General features: G+C 44.3%; 1 protein-coding gene across 1 annotated transcript in view; it reads right to left on the bottom strand.

Annotated features, from left to right (window-relative positions):
• The window catches only part of Oseg4 (intraflagellar transport protein Oseg4), an 81,232-nt gene that overhangs the window by 51,438 nt on the left and 11,906 nt on the right, over nucleotides 1-17,888 (bottom strand). The window contains 4 exon segments of the mRNA XM_055074362.1: nucleotides 2,280-2,372; nucleotides 5,455-5,580; nucleotides 9,737-9,879; nucleotides 12,466-12,622. Coding sequence (XP_054930337.1) covers nucleotides 2,280-2,372; nucleotides 5,455-5,580; nucleotides 9,737-9,879; nucleotides 12,466-12,622 — 519 coding nt within the window.

Raw genomic sequence — 17,888 nt, forward strand, 5'->3', positions numbered from 1 at the left:
TACCAACGGATGTCTCAATCAGATTATTTGCTGATGATTGTGTGGTTTTTAAAACAATCTCGAATGCAAATGATCACGCCTCTTTACAAGCAACTGTTCTGGCAATTCACGACTGGTACGAGAACTGGGGCATGGAACTGAATAGGGAAAAAACTGTTCTTCTACATGTAACAAGGAAATAATGTCCGAGTACCTTCACTTACCACATTAACGGCAGCACTATAAAGGAGGTTGATAAATATAAGTACCTAGGGGTAACTCTTACCAATAATCTTTCATGGGGTGTGCACATTTCAGACATGTGTGCGTCAGCTTTTCAAAAGCTATATTTTCTTAAGAGGAAACTTAGAAATGCTCCTGTAAGTGTTCAGCTTCTAGCTTATAACGCATGTGTTAGGTCGAAGTTAGTGTACGCATCTGCGCTGTGGAACCCATATGTTAAGAAAGATATAATAAAACTTTAGGGTGTTCAAAGAAAGGCTGTATGGTTTATACTCGGAAAATATAGAAGGACGGATTCACCATTGTCTCTGATGAAACGTAATAACATTACAACATTGGCGATACGTAGAAAAAATAAACCGACTTTTGTTACTTCACAATTTTATGTCCGGAAAAATCGCCCTACCTGAATCAAGTTATGTTCAACCTGCTGCTACTAGAAAAACAAGGCACACAGCAGAACATTCACTCAGACCTATTTTTGCGAAAGCTAATTTTTACAAATACAGTTTTCTCCCTAGAACAGTTAAAGAGTGAAATGAGTTGCCGCCAAGTGTTATCAAGGCTGAAGACTTCTCGGCAGAACTGGAATGTTTCTTTTGTGAGCAATAGATACTTGCAATTGTATAAATGTAGGTATTTGCTGCTGGTTTAGTTCTGCTCTGTCTGTTCTGGTTCTTTTTGTTTTGTTGAAAATTGCTTCTTCATTGTGTTAGCGCTGTTGCTTTTGCCCCTTTTGCTGTTTGCAAATTTATTGCTGTTATTTATTGTTTGTCATTCCGAAAATGCCCCTCCTGCTAGGGCCAAAGAATTGGCCTGCAGTCTGGTTAAATAAATAAATAAATAAGTAAAAATGATACTGCTGTTTGCTGCAACCACTGTGGACGAAACCATGGTCGTTGTCGGTGCAACCAACGTGCGCATCCACCAAGTCAAAACGCAACTACTTCTTATTGCAATCGTTACAGACAAAACCGCGGTCATTATCGACGCTATCACACATGGTGACTGCGCAGTTGTGAAGGCAGGCAGCCAACACGCACACTGAGTCAAAACAAAAATACTGTTTGCTGCAACCACTGCCAACGAAACTGCGATTGCTAGCTACACAATCAGGGATGGCGACTACGTAGTTCTGCAGGCACATGCAGTCAATGCGGGATCATGTGTTGCAGTAGACGCACACCCACGTAAATAGGCACGAAGCGTTCAGCGTTTCTGTCGTTCCTGTACAGTTTCCGCTGATGACTATGGCGATGTGAACTCCGTTGTTTGATTTCAGTTGGCCGCTAGCACTGCTTTTGCCCTTTTGCATCGTACATTTGCAGCGCTCCTCACTCGCCACGCTCTGCGGGTTGTCCGAATTAACCGGTGTGTGGCCAAATAAGTCTGCATTAACAACAGTTTGATGCCATTAAATAATGCATAAGCCTGCCGGTACTGAAGGATGAGTCCAAACTATTCGATTTTCCAAATCAACAAGGGTCAAATTAATAAGGTTTTACTGTACATCCTTTTTTATAAAGATCAGTCCAAACTTTGATCTAAAAGAGTACTGAAAGCATTGCACCAATGTCAAGCCAGATGGCCCTGAGTCCCAGCACCTATTTGTGCTGCTATTAATATTGGCTGAACACCATTAGAACTCAGTTAGCTATGGCCCAGCATGTATTTTATGGCAAAACACAGTGTCAATCTGTATGATACAAAATTTTAAATTTCAACATGACTAACCATGTGGTATGTCTTTTTAATGCGTTCCAACATTTGGTTGCTACCAATACTACATCAAAAGGTATGCATGCATTCAAAAGACTTGAATGACTCCAGCATCACGACCTTGCAATTTTGCCTCAGTACAAGACCATAGAGCATATGCAATGTTAAATCCTGGTTTCAAATGTGTGAGGAACTGAAAACATACGCCTGTCTCCAATTCATGAAATCAAAGTTGAATGCAAAGGTACCACACAAAGTTGGGGACATGGGAGTCCAGCCTATTGACTGAGCCAAAGATCATCCAAGTTGTTCTACAAGTAAGCATTCCTTGTTCTTACCTCATTCGTGTTGGTGTTCCAGAAGATCACTGTGCTTTCAATGCGGTCTGCCTTGTTGAATGCATAGGCCACAGTGTTTGCCAAAAAGCACCACTAGTGAGCATAGAAAAGGAACAATTTCATTAATTAGGTTCGTTAGTATAATAGTAAAAAAAAAATTAAAGCTCTTATAGACCATTTTGTCAGCAATTACTAGAGAGAAAGAGATTTTATTTACAGGAAAGGCACCGAGACTGGCTTGAGCAGGTGCACTATAACCTGCTACATTGCACGGGGGAAGAGGGAACTGGAGCAAAGGTGCAGTAATGAGTAATGATGAGAATGGTAAGAGTGGATGTGCATGGTACATTGCACAGTGCCTCTACTAAATTCGCATGTCGTCCTGTGGAATGCAGAAATGAACCTCTCTCTGACTGCAAACAGGGAGACGTCACAGCAAGCATCCACCCGTCTTTTGGGCCAGTAGAGCAGGCACTGGCTTGCAAAAAAAAAAAGGCTCAAGAGGCAGGACTGATCTCTCCATATAGATGCAATACTAGTAACTAAAATGCTGCAGTCAGGATTTCTTATTGTGTAATTTTCTGGCCTGACTGCACCTATGAGTGGCGAGAAAAAAACCTGGCACTGTTTATAGAGTGGATTGTCCTTTTAGAAATACACAATGGTGCTTCTGCCGAGTGTACAGTTCCTTGAAGTCAACATGTGTGATTTCATAAGGATGGATCTGCAGATCACACAACCACAAACTCTTCAACAATGAAACTTTCACTGCAGAGTATGCACATCTTTATGTTGCCAGAGTGACACTTCACTTAACAAGCGGGGTTAAAACAAAAGGTATGCAGTGTATCGATGTGAAGACTTTGTGCCATGCTATACTGCAATAATTTTAAACTGTATACAAAATCAAAGTTGCGTGGAACTTAAGCCACTGTCATGCAAACACAAGAAATTGACATTCTAAACAAATCAGGCGAACAAAATGCTCATGATTTGTAGTCGATCATTTTGGGAAAAAACTCATTTTGGAATAAAACAGCACGATCATTGAAAACAAAGATAATTTAGCAAACTCTTGGTGCGGTTGCTGTTGCAAATGGCACAAGTAAAGCATCTGCAAGTATAAAACATGGCTTTTGCCAATAATACAGTTGAATCTCATTAATTCGAACTCCAAAGGGACCAGAAATTTATTCGAACAAAAGGGAGTTCAAACTAAAGAAAGCCCCCTTAAATATAGCAGTTGTGCAGTACAGCATCCAAAACCGTCACTGGGCTCACATTGGAAAAGTCTTATCTTTCCTTCATAAGTGCCGAAGAAGCCAAGGTTCTGCATAAAGTCTGAGTGTGATAATATCATGCTGGTCCGCTGTTTGCTGTAGGTGTAAGGGAATATGTGCTAGGGTGAGATGTGAAGGATGGTGGCTTGACACGCGCCATGCTCTCGTGTGCCAAATGTTAGAGATGACGTGATTGAGCACACGGTAGGAGGAGGGCATAGGTGAGCACGTGGTACACAATATGATCAGCACGCCCCAGGTGGGAGGGGGCAGGCGAGCTCGCGCACTGTGGTAACGTGATCAAGTGCGATAGGAAAAGGAGGGTTGGGGGCGCAGGGCATAGGTGAGCACAAGCTTGTGCCGAGGGCTCCTTCCTGTCCCTTTTAACTAAATGGGAAAAGAGGCATGCACTGCTCTGCTTTCTCTGGTTCAGTCTAGGCTTCTCGTGTGTCATTCTTCATCATTTTTACAACACGGGACATCATGGTAGCTAGTGACACATCGAACCTTTGCCTTTGGCTTGGGTTTGTCCGAAAAGCAGTGCGTGGGAGTGAGAGACTTTGTTCGAAATAACCATTGCATGGTTTTTGGAGTTGGAATTCGCCGGAGTTTTTCTCTATTCAAATACATAGGGCTTTGCCGGGGCCAACAGAGCAGTTCATATTATCCAACAATTCAAATTATCGGAATTGCACTGTACAGATGCTTTGGAGCATAAGATGGTGAACCATCGTGCAACTATGTTCCTGTACTGATCAGTGTATTCGGCATAGATAAAGCAAAATGACGTCCCAGCACAATCGCCAGGCCTAAACCTGAGGCCGACAATTATTTATCACAGGAAATCATGGTACAGTAAAACCTCGTTACACCGTACCTGCTTAAACAGTAGTTTTGTTATAAAAGTTGTGAAGTCAAACCCCCGACTCAGCAGTCATTGAACATAACATGTTTCGTACCTGCATAAACCGTACCAGCTTAGTGTGTACATATCGGTTAACACATAGTGTTTGCACTTTTCGTAGTGCAATCACCGCGGTAGGTCGGCCAGGCACAAAAACGAGCCTCAGAGATCGGAACGGCCTCCAAGCGCAAACGGAGAGGGTGCTTGGAAGGGTGAAACCACATTAACAACATCATTTCGGCGCCGTGCCAGAGAGCGTTGCGGCTGGTGAGTGGGGGCCTATGTTGTGGTGTTGTGCAAGCTAGGACAAAAACCGCGTGCTCAGCATAAAAGAAAAATTGGACATCGTTCGTGCTATCGAACGTGCCACGAATTCGGCGCTGGCACGCGAGAAGAATCTACCATTGACTAGGGTGTGTGGCATTTGAAATGCGAAGGAGAAGGTGTTAGCCAGTGCTGCTGGGACCACGAAAAGATGACAGCTACAAGGTTCAACTTTTTGAGGTTCGACTTTTCACCATCGTTGCCTCTGTTATTGCTGAAGTGTCACCTAATGACAGTAATCAGGATAACACGGAAAGTGACAGCACAGGCAATCCAGGCCCGAGGGTGGCAGAAGCTGCACTTTATGTCAGCCTCATGCGGGTGTTTGCTGAGAAGAGGAGGCTGGCAGAAAAGCTGGCTCGCAGCTTAAAGGAGTTTGAGGCTACTGTCATCACTGTTAGGCCGCCACGGCATCAAACGAAAATAACAGACTTTCGTCGTGCGAAATGAATAAATACTGCATGTTTTTTGCTCTTTCATCGTACTCTCTCTGAGTTCCATTTTTTGCAGGCAAGTAGACGATCTCACGCTATTTCAGTTAAGCAGTACTACCATTCAGTACATACTTTTTCTGAGCTCCGGCCAGCTACGGTTTAACGAGGTTTCAGTGTAGTGTTATCATCAAGCCACACAGCAAAGCCTAAGTTACGAACGTATGTACAATCACCTTGTAGTCAGGGCGTATGTTGGCAAAGAATATAAACGAATCCACGGCCAAGGCGATGCGAAGTCCCATTCCTTCCCAAGCACAGGCGGTTATCTCCTTGCCGGGAACTTTCAATGTGTGAAGGTACTGCAAAATAACCAAGAAGACAAAAACGCGCTGAATCTTATTAAAACACTTTATTGTAGTTTTTTTTTGTTAATTTGCGACATCCACACAAATATACAAAAGCAAAACTCACTTTTGGTAATTCCCTTAGGGCAGGGGCCTCAAAATGTCACTACACCAGGTCACCCATGGCACTTGACTAGCCCGTGGGCATAGACATTCTGATGCTTTGGAGGAGTTGGTGGAATGTTACGACTTACAGAGAACTGAGGGCCACATGAACTGTGCACCACAAGCAGTATTCGGCCCTTAGGGTGCATGTTGGAGAGCCTATATTTTTGCTCAGCTTGTTGGTGTTGATATTGCCAAGCATCATGGTTTTACTTTTTGCAGATGGCTGCTTTACCAAATTGTTGTTGTTATCGGGTAGTCGCTCTCCCACATGGGCGTGCTTTCTGTGTCCAAGCCTTCATGAACCTTTTTGTAAATTCGACAGTGAGAGGGCGGGTTTAACCAGGTTGAATGAGCGAAGCAAGCATTGTTGTACATTTTCAAATATACACGAGTACTCGTGATTGCTCTGCAATGAGCAGTGATGCATGCAAAATACCAGACCAACTTGAGCCATGAGATTAGATTAGATTCGACAACAGTGCTCTCTGCTATCATTGTCATTTACAGTGAAATCTCAATATAACAAACTTCAGGGGACTGTGGCAAATTGTTCGTTTATCTCAAAGGTCGGTACAGTGAAAGCTCCAAAATTAACTATTCCGCCCATCAAACCATAAGTTGATCAGTTGTCACTGTACGAGCTATCCACGAAAACGTCGCCATTGGCACTGTTGCTATAGATTCCGCCGCCACGCACAATCGAAGCACCATACAGGAAGAGCAGCGTGGCAAAGACGGGTTCCAAAGCCGAGAAAAACCACCGACAAAAAGAAAGCTCCATGTCGCCTTTGTTGTTTGCTTGTTTTCAACATTTCTTGCCATGGACACCACAACTATCTCGCTCGATTCAGATACCTGAACTATCCCAAGCACAAGCACACATAAATGATACAGCCAAGAAATGCAAAGTGCGACCATGTGGCATCCCCGCAAGTACAGAGGTTACATTTCTTCGCGCGAAGAAAGAAGGGTGAAAGAAGGAAGAAATGCACACAGACACTTGTCTGGGCAAAGCAGTCCTCTCCCAGCGTTTTCCTGCTCAGGCATCCTCTCAGGTTTACCAAACCCATGCGCCGTGGCGCCCGCTTTCTGCACCTTGTTGTCTGCTAGCCTACTGTTCCGGCTGCTGTGGAGGATACACGGAAATCTAAGAATCCCCAGATTTCTAAATATTAATTTGTAGTACTGAAGCGTTGTTAACATGACATGTAAACTGCATAACAATCATTATTCTGAGAGTTAGGTATTCTGAAGTTCATAGTAGCACTGAAATATTTTTGCATTTAAACTATAAGCAGGGGATCTCTGAAAAGTTTGTTCAAGTGGCGTTTGTAGTAAAGAGGTTTCACTGTAAATGCTGCTTTCCTTTCTAGCAACAAGTTCACCGAACAAGGAGTTATACTTCCAAACCACATTTCCATAAATAACCATAAAGGTGTGTACAAACTAACAATAGTGTGTCAGAGAGGAGCTTGTAAGAATCAGATTTTATTACTATATATAACATTTTTATTATAAAATGGAATCCAGTAGACTTCAGTTAATTCGACTTCGGTTAATTTTATCTTGACCCAAGGTCCTGCCCAAGCACACATGCATTATTTCTATGGGCCCAAACTTTTGTTATTCTGATCCTAACACTGGTCTTCCCCGGATAATTTGAACTTTACCAATCAGCATGCAAGCACCTGACCGCTATGGTGACCCCTTTAGTGGCAGCTTCTGTCTTGGCCGAGCTTAGAGGACAGTAAATGCATCGCGCACACATCGTCTTTTACTGAAAATGTCTATTTTCAGCCTGCCCTAGAAAGATTTTCAAGCAATAACTATAGCTTACAATGTCTCGTTACAGTATTTACCAAATTCTAACAAGCGCCTATGTTTTTCAAGAAAATTAGGCTGAAGATTGCCCTGCACGGTGCAAACGGATACGAAACCAAAACTGCCTTCGTGACATTTGTATGCTCTACCGCATAACACAATTGTATTGCGGCAAAGCCAAATTTAAATACCGTGCGGCGAAGCTGACTTTAGGAAACCAGCCGCCATTATGCAACACTGACCCGTGCCCATTTTTTTTTTTTTTTGCTAAGGAATCGAGTGAACGTAGATTTCTACTTTATTTAGGAGCTTTAGATGTCATTTATAAATAAGTTTTCTACTTTAGACACATATAAAGTGGGTGTGCGCTTTGATTTGGCAGAGTGTTAGAATCAGGCAAATACTGCCAAACGAATCAGCGGTGCATTGTGGCATTTTTTTCAGCATTTTGTATGATTCAACCCGCCAGATAATTCGATCAATTTCGTCGGTCCCGTCAGGGTCGAATGAACGGAAGTTGACTGTATACAGGAGGAGGTCCATGAGTCCTATACCGAATTGGAACCTCCTCTACATGGCATACACGAAAAGAAGCTCGTTACTAAATGCCGGCGTCATCACAAAATTTGTATCCCAATACCCTGCAGCTTGCTCTGTCACACCTTCCCTTTTTTCATAACCGTTCATGCAACATACGCCATTTTCCACGGGCAGCACCAGCCGCTGCGCACACCACCCTGTGCGCATACCGCACACTTTCCATGCTTTATGCATATATTTTTGTTCAGTGAGCTTTTGTCACTTCCATACTGCCTGAATTGTATGCTGATGCAGTTGAGTGCTCCACTGTATTCGTATTTTGTGCGAAAACCTCTATAGTCTCAGCAGAGCCGAGATATGGGCTAGTTCGTTATGTACTGTACTGCAACAGACTGGAAAAATCTGCGTTTCCTTCGTCTAGTGACACCTATAATGCGAGCGACGTAACACATCTGTGTGCTTGCTTCGTCCTATGTCATGTCTATAACGAAATAGATGTGACACATTTGTACATTTAATTCATTCTGTGTCGCGTCTATCATGCGATACATTCAAATTGTGTGTTTCCTTCATCGTGTGGCACGTCTATAATGTGACAGACGTAACACGTTTGTGTGTTTGCTTCATCCTATATAATGTCTATAATGCCATAGATGTGACACATCTGTACGCTTCCTTCATATTGCGTCACGTCTATTGCACAAAATGTGTGAATCATCTGTGTTTCGTTCATCCTGTGTCACGTTTATCGCATGAAAGATGCGACACATCTGTGTGTGTCCTTCATCTTCTGCCACATCTATTGTGCAATAGGTGCAACAGATCTGTGTTTTCTTCATCCTATGTTGTCTACCGCATGAAAGAAGTGACTCCTTTAGTTTCGGTTTTCTGTCGCCGCCTTAAAACACTATGCAATAGGAAAACTACAAAGCACGTTTCAAGCCACTTGGGCCCCACCAGCTCAATGCATGCTGCAATCTCGTGCTAAGAGTCTCGCCGAGTGGGCTCGCCAAAACTTCCAGGCAAAATGCCCTGCCCAAAGAAGCTGCTGACCTAGGCCAAATTTGAGGAGCGCAAACGTAAGCTTGCTGCAGCCGCAAAAACAATGCATATCTTGGGCCCCCATCAGCATCTCGTGCTGCAATCATTCGTACAAAGATTCATATTATGTAGATGTCAACTACAGTTGAATCTGTCAAATTTTTTAGTGACTGCAGGTTGTATGTTTTCTAGTGTGTTTTCTTCCAAAATGCATGAACAACTTTCTACTGCACATATCATCTCATACATGATTCAGCTTGTTGTTAATAGACTATAACCGCATTCAGCTTCAGGTATTTCTACAGTAGTCAGAATTTGCAAAGCAATTCAGTGTAGCAATTATAACTCTTGCCACCACTAGTAGAAACAATAAAATTGACATGGCACTATTCAACGTGAGTGCCTGCATAAACAATGAGACCAGTTTTGTTATTATGGTCAATGAAAATATTTATGGTTGCTCCAAAGAGGTTTTCATGGCCAGACAGTACTCAATCAAGCCCTTGCTTACTAAATAAGGTTTACGTGGACGCCAGTCTCAAATATGAATGTTACCTGCAATGCAAAGGCAATGCGAATGCTAGCTGTTCCGCAAGTTTACCTGGCCATAAGGGTTGAAGAACTTGACCATGTTTCTTTTCTCACTCTCAGAGCCATAGCTTTTCCCTGTAACAGCCAACATACTCCCATCGTGGTTCCACTGAAGGCACGTGGCGACCATGTCTGTGTCCAAGACAAGCGGAGCTGAAACAGCAACACAGAAATATTTGACCACGCAAAACAAAATCATAGGACAAAAGCTTTGAAATGTTTAGGTGTCATCAGGTGAACAATTCCTTAAAAGAACAAGACGAGTTTGGCAAGCTGATCTTGAGTGCCTATGCTGAAAGCATTAAGCACATGGCAGAGCAATGTAGAAGGAATAACTAATTAGAAAACAGGAGCTTTTCCTGCACTTAGAAGTGCCATATTTACTCGCACAATTAATGAACTCGGTTAACGAAATGCACCCCCAACTTTTCCGATCAAAAAGTTAGTTTTTCCTTTTTCTCGCATAACGATCGCACCTCGAACTTGCTGCCATAAAGTAGGAGACACCTGGTACAATTCAGCGTTCAGTACCTTGTCCAACGTGCTGAAACGGCAGCCGAATCCAAGGCGTTTTGCCATGCTGTGGTGCCGGATCGCACCGCGTCTCACCTACCTTTTAGAGGTGGCCGTGGAAATAAGATTGCTCAAAATTTTGCCCTGCCTAATGAACACACATCACAACTTTTTGCCAATTTTTCAGGAAAAAAGTCTGTTCATTATGCCAGTAAATAAGGCAGGTGTAAGCATACGAGTAAAAAGCTTTCCTGCTGCATACCATGAATGCACATGTCTTCTTATAATGAAATAGGTTATATAACAAACCAATGTATATAACAATCATAATTCCCCTTGAAACCACCATTAAAATCCATGCATATAAAATCTCATTTATAAAAAGCACAAATTAATTTCCTGTAAAGTGATATAGCAAACTTTTTTTTTGTTTGTGATGAAGATTTACTGATTACTGTGCAACGATTAGTCCAAGATGTGGTAGAGTGCAACAATGCTAGTGATCATACTTCATTTCATCCTCAGCAGGCAATGTGGAAGCTACGCAAGCAGTGTGGTCGTACAAGTCTCAGCCTGTATGTCTCGCAGTGCAGTTGTTCTTAATCTGCAGTACTTTCTACGAAATAACTACTCTGTATACGTCAACAACAATTTGTGGACATAATATTATGTCAAATCACGTGCGATATTGTGCACCTTTGTGCTTGCAATATCAATGCACTACGTTTTGGTGGCAGGTGCAAACAATGTAATGTGGCCACTAGTCACACAAATGAATCGCTGCCCTCGTTCAGTGGTAAGTAGGTTTAGAACCTGTGACGGCTTCCACGTAATAATGATGTCATATTTTTTAGCATAATAGTGAGAGGCAGTGTTTCGCCAAGTTACATGGTGCATACCTACATGTTTCTTTAATTTGTCAAACACTACTTTTTGGATGCGAATGCAAGCGTTGAGAGAAGTCCCTCAGGCTTTTGTAGTGCTACCTGCGACTTGTGAAACGAAGTAAAGTTTAATGCAGAAGTTCGAAATTCCCACAAGCTGTTGGCTTCCTGGCAATGCACCAAACTGACCACACTGCCAAGTAGAGGCAGCCATGCCCGGACTGTACCACTGCAGTCTCATTACCGCGCTCTACCAATGCTGCCAACTCCAACTCTCTCCTGCGCTCTGTGGACACAAGACGCTGCGCCTTGGTTGAGGGAGTTAAGGATCTTGCACTGTTATGATGTAATAAAAAACAAACAAAAGTGCATGGCTTGCAGTATGTGGAGGAAGGGAGCTGCGATAGCTGAAGGCGCTATCTAACAATGGCCATGATAAAATGCTGTACATGCGCAGTCATGTCCTAGGACCATATCTCTTAACCACCTTTTCTGTTTGCAATTTCTTCCCCCTTCGTCACCGGCTCGAACGAGGCCGGACCACCGTTATCACAAGGATCAGCCATTCAGTGCAATGAACAATAAGAATGTAAAATTAAATTATTTGTCACAAAAATATGACCTCTGCTCTCATGTTCTCGCTAACCACTCAACCTACCCATGAACACGCTGAACTACTGTATGCTGTTGTATCCTCTCCCTTTGCGGTAAATCCAGTTGGATGTCCAGCACCCGCCCTGTGCACTCAAGCTCCTTCTCTCATCCAATTAGTGCTGTTAATATGTTCCATGGTACCCATTCCCTTTCGTTCTGATCTCGTTTTTTCGGAGATGGGCAGGTGCATTTGTATTCTCCTTAGAACACATGCTGTACTGTTACATCACCTAGTGTCTAGGATGGTTGAGTATCGAAGGTCTAAGAGGGAAAAAAAGAAATTCTTGCGTTATATGCAGAGCATTGTTTCAAACATGACCCAAGGTCCTTTCTCTAGTTGTTACTTGGAAAAAATAAATCTCGTTTTGTATTTCTACAAAAACTAATTTGAAGTCCTCCACTAGTGTCCCTAATAGTAACCAATGCATTGTTAAATGATTTACGTCCCATAAATAAATTAATATAATTTGCACCACTGTTCCACCATTTTTTCACTTTGCGCTTTCCATCATGTACCCACTTTTTACCCCACTGAAATAGCCCTGGTTTAAAAGTGCAGCAAAATGCAATGAATGGTGTGCTTGGCCCCAAAATAGTGCTAGAAGACACACTGCAACTTCCGTGGGTGCCTGGGCTTCCGAGTCACAGCAAGTAAAGAGAAGCCCCGCTAATATGATTAAACACTCACAGTCGTCACTTTCGTTGCTCATCAGTTGAACTTTCCCATTATCGTAGCCTATGGCCAGGACAGGACAGCCGGGCTCAGGCATACACCTGCTGTACCAGTGCACCCCGATCAGCTTTGTCCCACCAGAACCGTGCAAAAGTGGCAGCGGAATCTTAGACTGCACATGGGAATGAAAGAAAAGGAACTTTATTAACTTCAACCCTTTATCAAGGGTTTCAATGTTGAGCAACACAACATTACACGCAGAACATACGTGGCAATGAGGAACTACATGTACCTTGATAACCACCACGTGACAAAGATGTGTGTCTGTTTGTTGGGAGGGGGGAGGGGGTGTACCCAGACACTCAGCATACACTGTGGGATTGCCTACACACTAGAAGCAAATTACATAAGATCAAAAAACACGAAAATCCAACTACAATTTCTCAGAGAGGCTGGCCAATTTATCAGCGAATGTAACTGCTGAAAGCATAGAGCTTGTGACAAAGTTTATTGTCGCCAAAGGCAGCTGACGACATAAAAGCACCCAACTACAAAAGACTAAGACACTGGAACATACTACAGCATAGACCACTTATAGCGTAGGTCACTGGAATCGCGAATATTCACACTATCAGAAGTAACACACTATAACCAAAACAATAGTGTCCAAAGGCTGCAGGTGTGCAAAACATTAAACCAAGCAGACGCACGTATCCGAGAACCGAAGCATGCGATCAGGAGTGTTGCACCCATTTAAATTTACGAATATTGAAAGGTTAATCTCTAAGTGCCCGCATTCTTTGCATGAAGCAGACAAAGTAATAATATTTTGACAAGGATCGAAATTTCATACGCAGCAGAGTGTCTCATCCGATTTCTCGGACTGATCGGTGTATGCGTGGTGTCGAAAACATGAAAACCACAAACCAAGTTGCCACTATTCGAGTGTTGCCAGTGCCCTCACTTTCGTTAGCAAGGTGGTTTCTTCACTTTCAATGTGCAGTACAGCCACTGCAACACGTTTCAATGACTTGGCACCAAACAACACCTTTGATTGCTGACGAGGCACGTTAGTTACGCCTAGCCAGCGGAGGTGTGGGGCAGCATGCCATCGTGGGAAGCTCGCCCTTGATATGTTGGTACCCATAGACAATTACATAGAGATGTGAAGTGACAAGTGAAGAGACCTGAAGTGACAGCAGCGCGTTCGAAGCGGAGTTTGGTTTCTCGGGCGATCAGCCACGGATGCGCTTGCCTACCAAGTCTGTGCGTGCACACGCTGGTAGGAATGGTGGAAGCTCACAAGTGCACATAAAGCCTAATAGCTCCAAACTAGATTTGCGAAGCATTGCTTAAACTGACAGCAGTCAAGGTCGCACACTCGATATCTGCACATCACGACAATGCGCATTGCGATGGGTGCACAGAAACTGAAGCCGCATTCAACGCGGAGCGCACCGCTGATAAACAGCCAAGCAAAAGCCTTCTTCGTAGCCTAGGCAATCACTGCGCACCCACATCTCGCTGCTGCCACTTTGTTTTTTTTTCATTTGTTTGCTCACTCCTCGTCTCATGCTCCTCCTCCTCCACATCGCCCTCGTTGCTCTTCCCTGCTACCAGCCGGTGCACCTCGTTGAGAAGCATGCTCGCTACCCCACTTGGCGGCAGGATTTTCCTGCAGAAGCCACATCATAACTGGTATTTCGTCTCGCGCAGCTGTACCGTAAGCGGTATGTGTATGCATGTATTTCTATGGGAGGGTAAATGGGAGTCAGAAAAGGCCCCATTGTAGACAGTTCTGCAACATAAGCAGTTACGTTATAAGTGGTCTAAGCTGTATTAAAATTTAGGAGATCTTGATAGAAAGAGACGAATGTGAGTGGATGGAGTCATGATCTCATGTGAATGAGATCATGTGAATGAGATCTCATGTGAGTCATGTGAATCACACAAACAATGGCAGAAATTATACTTTCCAACCTGACTATGACAACATCAGTGGGAAATGACAATCGTTTCGCTGTATCCACTTTTTCTACTGAAAAATATGTGGACATGAGAAAACACAGATGCCTGGGCCCCTTGAGAAAACCTTTCTCTTTTTTTTTCTAATAGAAGCCATCAAAGGTTTCTGGCCCATTTTATTGAGTAATGGCCTTAGCATGGCTAACTGCAATCTTTGTTTTCAGTTTGGACTTTCAGAAACATCTTTCAGATGTCAAACACTGCACAGACTGGGCTGACAAGCACTCTCATAATTGTTGTTGGCATCAAAGGCACTATTCCAAGCTCTTTCCTCCCCCACAACCTTGTCAGGCATGTCACCAGTGAGCGACACCAAACTAATTTGTATCAATTGCATTATACTCGTCTGGGTGCAAACGCAGACTCCTAGCTATGCACAAGTAAAGCCATGGCACACTTTCTGTACACTCCCTGCTTTTCCCAAGATAATCCCCAAATAAGAAATATTCATATAATGGCTAAACTATCTGTACAGGAGTTCAGCAAAGTAGTACTGTATGGCACGGTTTGTGTTTACATAACAGATCGTGTGAAAAAGTTTATCGGTCAGTGTAGCTCCCATCTCGTTTTCTGACATGGTACACTGGTGCAAAGGGCCTGAACATTTTTGAACGATGCATTTTTGAACTTTTGTTTGAATGTTGACATTAAATACTTTGTGAAATGTTCCGCAATGTATCACGAATAAATATAATTTGAATCTAAAGCATGGTGATGTGTTACTTTGACAAATTAAATTTTCAACACGTTAATCCCCAGTGGCAGCTTGGTAATAGCACATCGCTCATCACTGCACTTGATAATAAACACAATATAAAACTAAAAGAGCAATTTTTCCTTCTTTCTGGTCGAGATCATGGCTTTGGTGTCCTCTAGATAAATGAAAGAGTAGCTTCCAAACAACAGTCCAACTTGCTTGTGTGAAGTAAGAGTGTTAAAGAAAAAGAGAGCAGTGTATTTAGATAACTTGAAGCTACAGTCGAACCCACTTATAACAACATTCAAGTGCCATGAAAATTCCATTGTTATAACCAATTGTTACAACCCGGCTGCATGAAAAAATCAAAATAGGGAGATGGCTGAGCTGATGTGAGAAAACTATAATGGCGAGAAGGCCAGTTCGCCTCCCCAGCACCTTCTGCCATCCGGCTTGTGATTGTGCTCACTCGTTTAACTGCTTCCTGAGTGCTCCGATTGTGTGTAACAAGCCGCAGCTGTCGACGTTAGAGAATGGCACTGCTATAACAACTGCAAAGAGGGATCACGGGTGGCAAGAGATATGCAAGCACCACCGAGGCATCGCTTTGGTGGCCCCAAAAGGGGCTTTTTAAAAATTGTGAGAAGGCTGCCACGGCAGCCTGCCAGTTTGAGAAATCCAGAACAAATGCTGAGGCGAGATCGGGACAAAACTACAAACCCCTTCCTACTGGGCGGGTGCAGCACACCACAGGGCGCAGTGTTATCTTCTCTCCTTTTCAATATCGCCCTAATAGGCCTACCACTGCTCCTCGATAACATCCCAGAGATCCGGCATGGCCAATATGTCGACAACATTACCACCTGGCCGTCCATAGGGTCCATCGGGGAAAAGGAGAACCGCTTGCAGGAAGTGGCAGACGTGGTGAGCGACTATGCTAAGTCATGCGGGCCCAGCTGCGCCCCCCAAAAGTCGAAGCTACTCCTGGTCTCACCGCAAAAGAAGCACGCATCCGACTCACCCACTATCAACATACAACTGGAGGGACACACCATCGTTCCGTCTCAGAGCGTAAAGATATTGGGAATGATTTTTCAGTCGGATCGCACCATTACAATATTAATTCACAAGCTTAACAATACAACAGCCCAAGATACCCACATGATCTGGTGAATAACAACCAAGACAAGAGGCATAGGGGAGGAGGACACGCTTCGGCTTGTCCAAACCTTCGGTGTGTCTCGAATAGCTTACGCTATTCCATACACACTACTCAACGCAACGGAACTCAAGAAAATCAACTCTATGATCAGAAAGACATATAAGGAGGCGATGGGCCTGCCGATCAGTACGTCCACAGAACGCCTACTACAACTAGGTGTGCACAACACAGCCGAGGAGCTGATCGAGGCACATTTATCCAGTCAGCGAACAAGGCTGGCGGTTATGGAAGCGGGGAGGTCCATTCTCTTACACCTGGGGCTCTCTGCCCCTCTGAGCCATTCGCCGCCTCAGACTGTGAGCTTACCCCATGCCATCCGAAGCAACATCACCGTATGTCCTCTACCTCGCAACATGCACCCGGTGCACCACGCAGAGTGAAGGGAGGCCCGGGCCCTGGCCATACACAAGCGATATGGGACTTTACCCTCTACAGCCTACACGGACGTGGGTTCTTACCACAGACGCGCAGCCACAACAGCCACCGTAGTCATCAACAAAGAACATAGGAGCAGCATTTCGCTCACACGAAACAATCCCCTCCAAGCCGAGGAAGCGGCCATAGCCCTCGCGCTCTCCCAAACAGTGGTTGAAGTCATAGTGACCAACTCCCAACAGGCGTGCCGCAACTTTGCTAGTGGCAGAATTCATACCACTATGCTCCAGATCATCAATCAAAAGCTGCCAACGAGATCAGTCATGATCGTCTGTGTGCCAGCTCATCACGGCATTCCTGGCAACGTGGTCGCCAACCACGTGGCTCGAGATCTGACCCACCGAGCCGACACCGAGGAATCTGAACCCGAGCGCATGTACCCTTTAATCTCGTACCAAGACATCACACATCACTACAAGCTAACCCGCAGAACATATGCACCCCAACACAAGTCACTACCTAGAGAGCAGGAGCGATTCCTCCGAGCTCTACAGGTTAATACATTCCCCCACCCAACCAGAAATCACCTCATAGCCCCTACACAATTCTCTCCGCAATGCCACTTCTGTGCAGAGCCCGGGTCCCTCAGGCACATAGCATGGGGTTGCAGAGTGGCACCATTAAATCCTCCGAACCCTTACCCCACTAATGAGCTTTGGGAGAGAGCCTTGGCCAGCTCCGACCTTGAGGATCAACAACGGCTGATTGCGGGGGCCTAGGACGCAGCCCGAGCTCAAGGCATTCTGGAATGAGGACGCCTCTCCAAAGCTGCATTCACCCAATTTCTTGTCATGTCATGTCTCTCTCTCTCTCGCCACAAGCATCTGGTCACGTACTTCTCACTGGCTTGCACAAGAAAACCCTCTGTTCGTCAGCCTTGCATGCTTGCCAACATCCTTCTCCAAAGCATCCAGGTGCTCCACGTAGTGCAGCGGGAGGTTCCTCATGAAAATGAAGACCCCGAGGAACTGAATCATCTGCTGGGCCTCCTGTGAGGTCAACATTGAGGCAGCCTTCCCTACCGCCTCACCATTGCCATGATTGCCGTCACTATCCAAT

The sequence above is a fragment of the Dermacentor andersoni genome, chromosome 4 (genome assembly GCF_023375885.2).
Source record: "Dermacentor andersoni chromosome 4, qqDerAnde1_hic_scaffold, whole genome shotgun sequence".
NCBI classification, from domain to species: Eukaryota; Metazoa; Arthropoda; class Arachnida; order Ixodida; family Ixodidae; genus Dermacentor; species Dermacentor andersoni.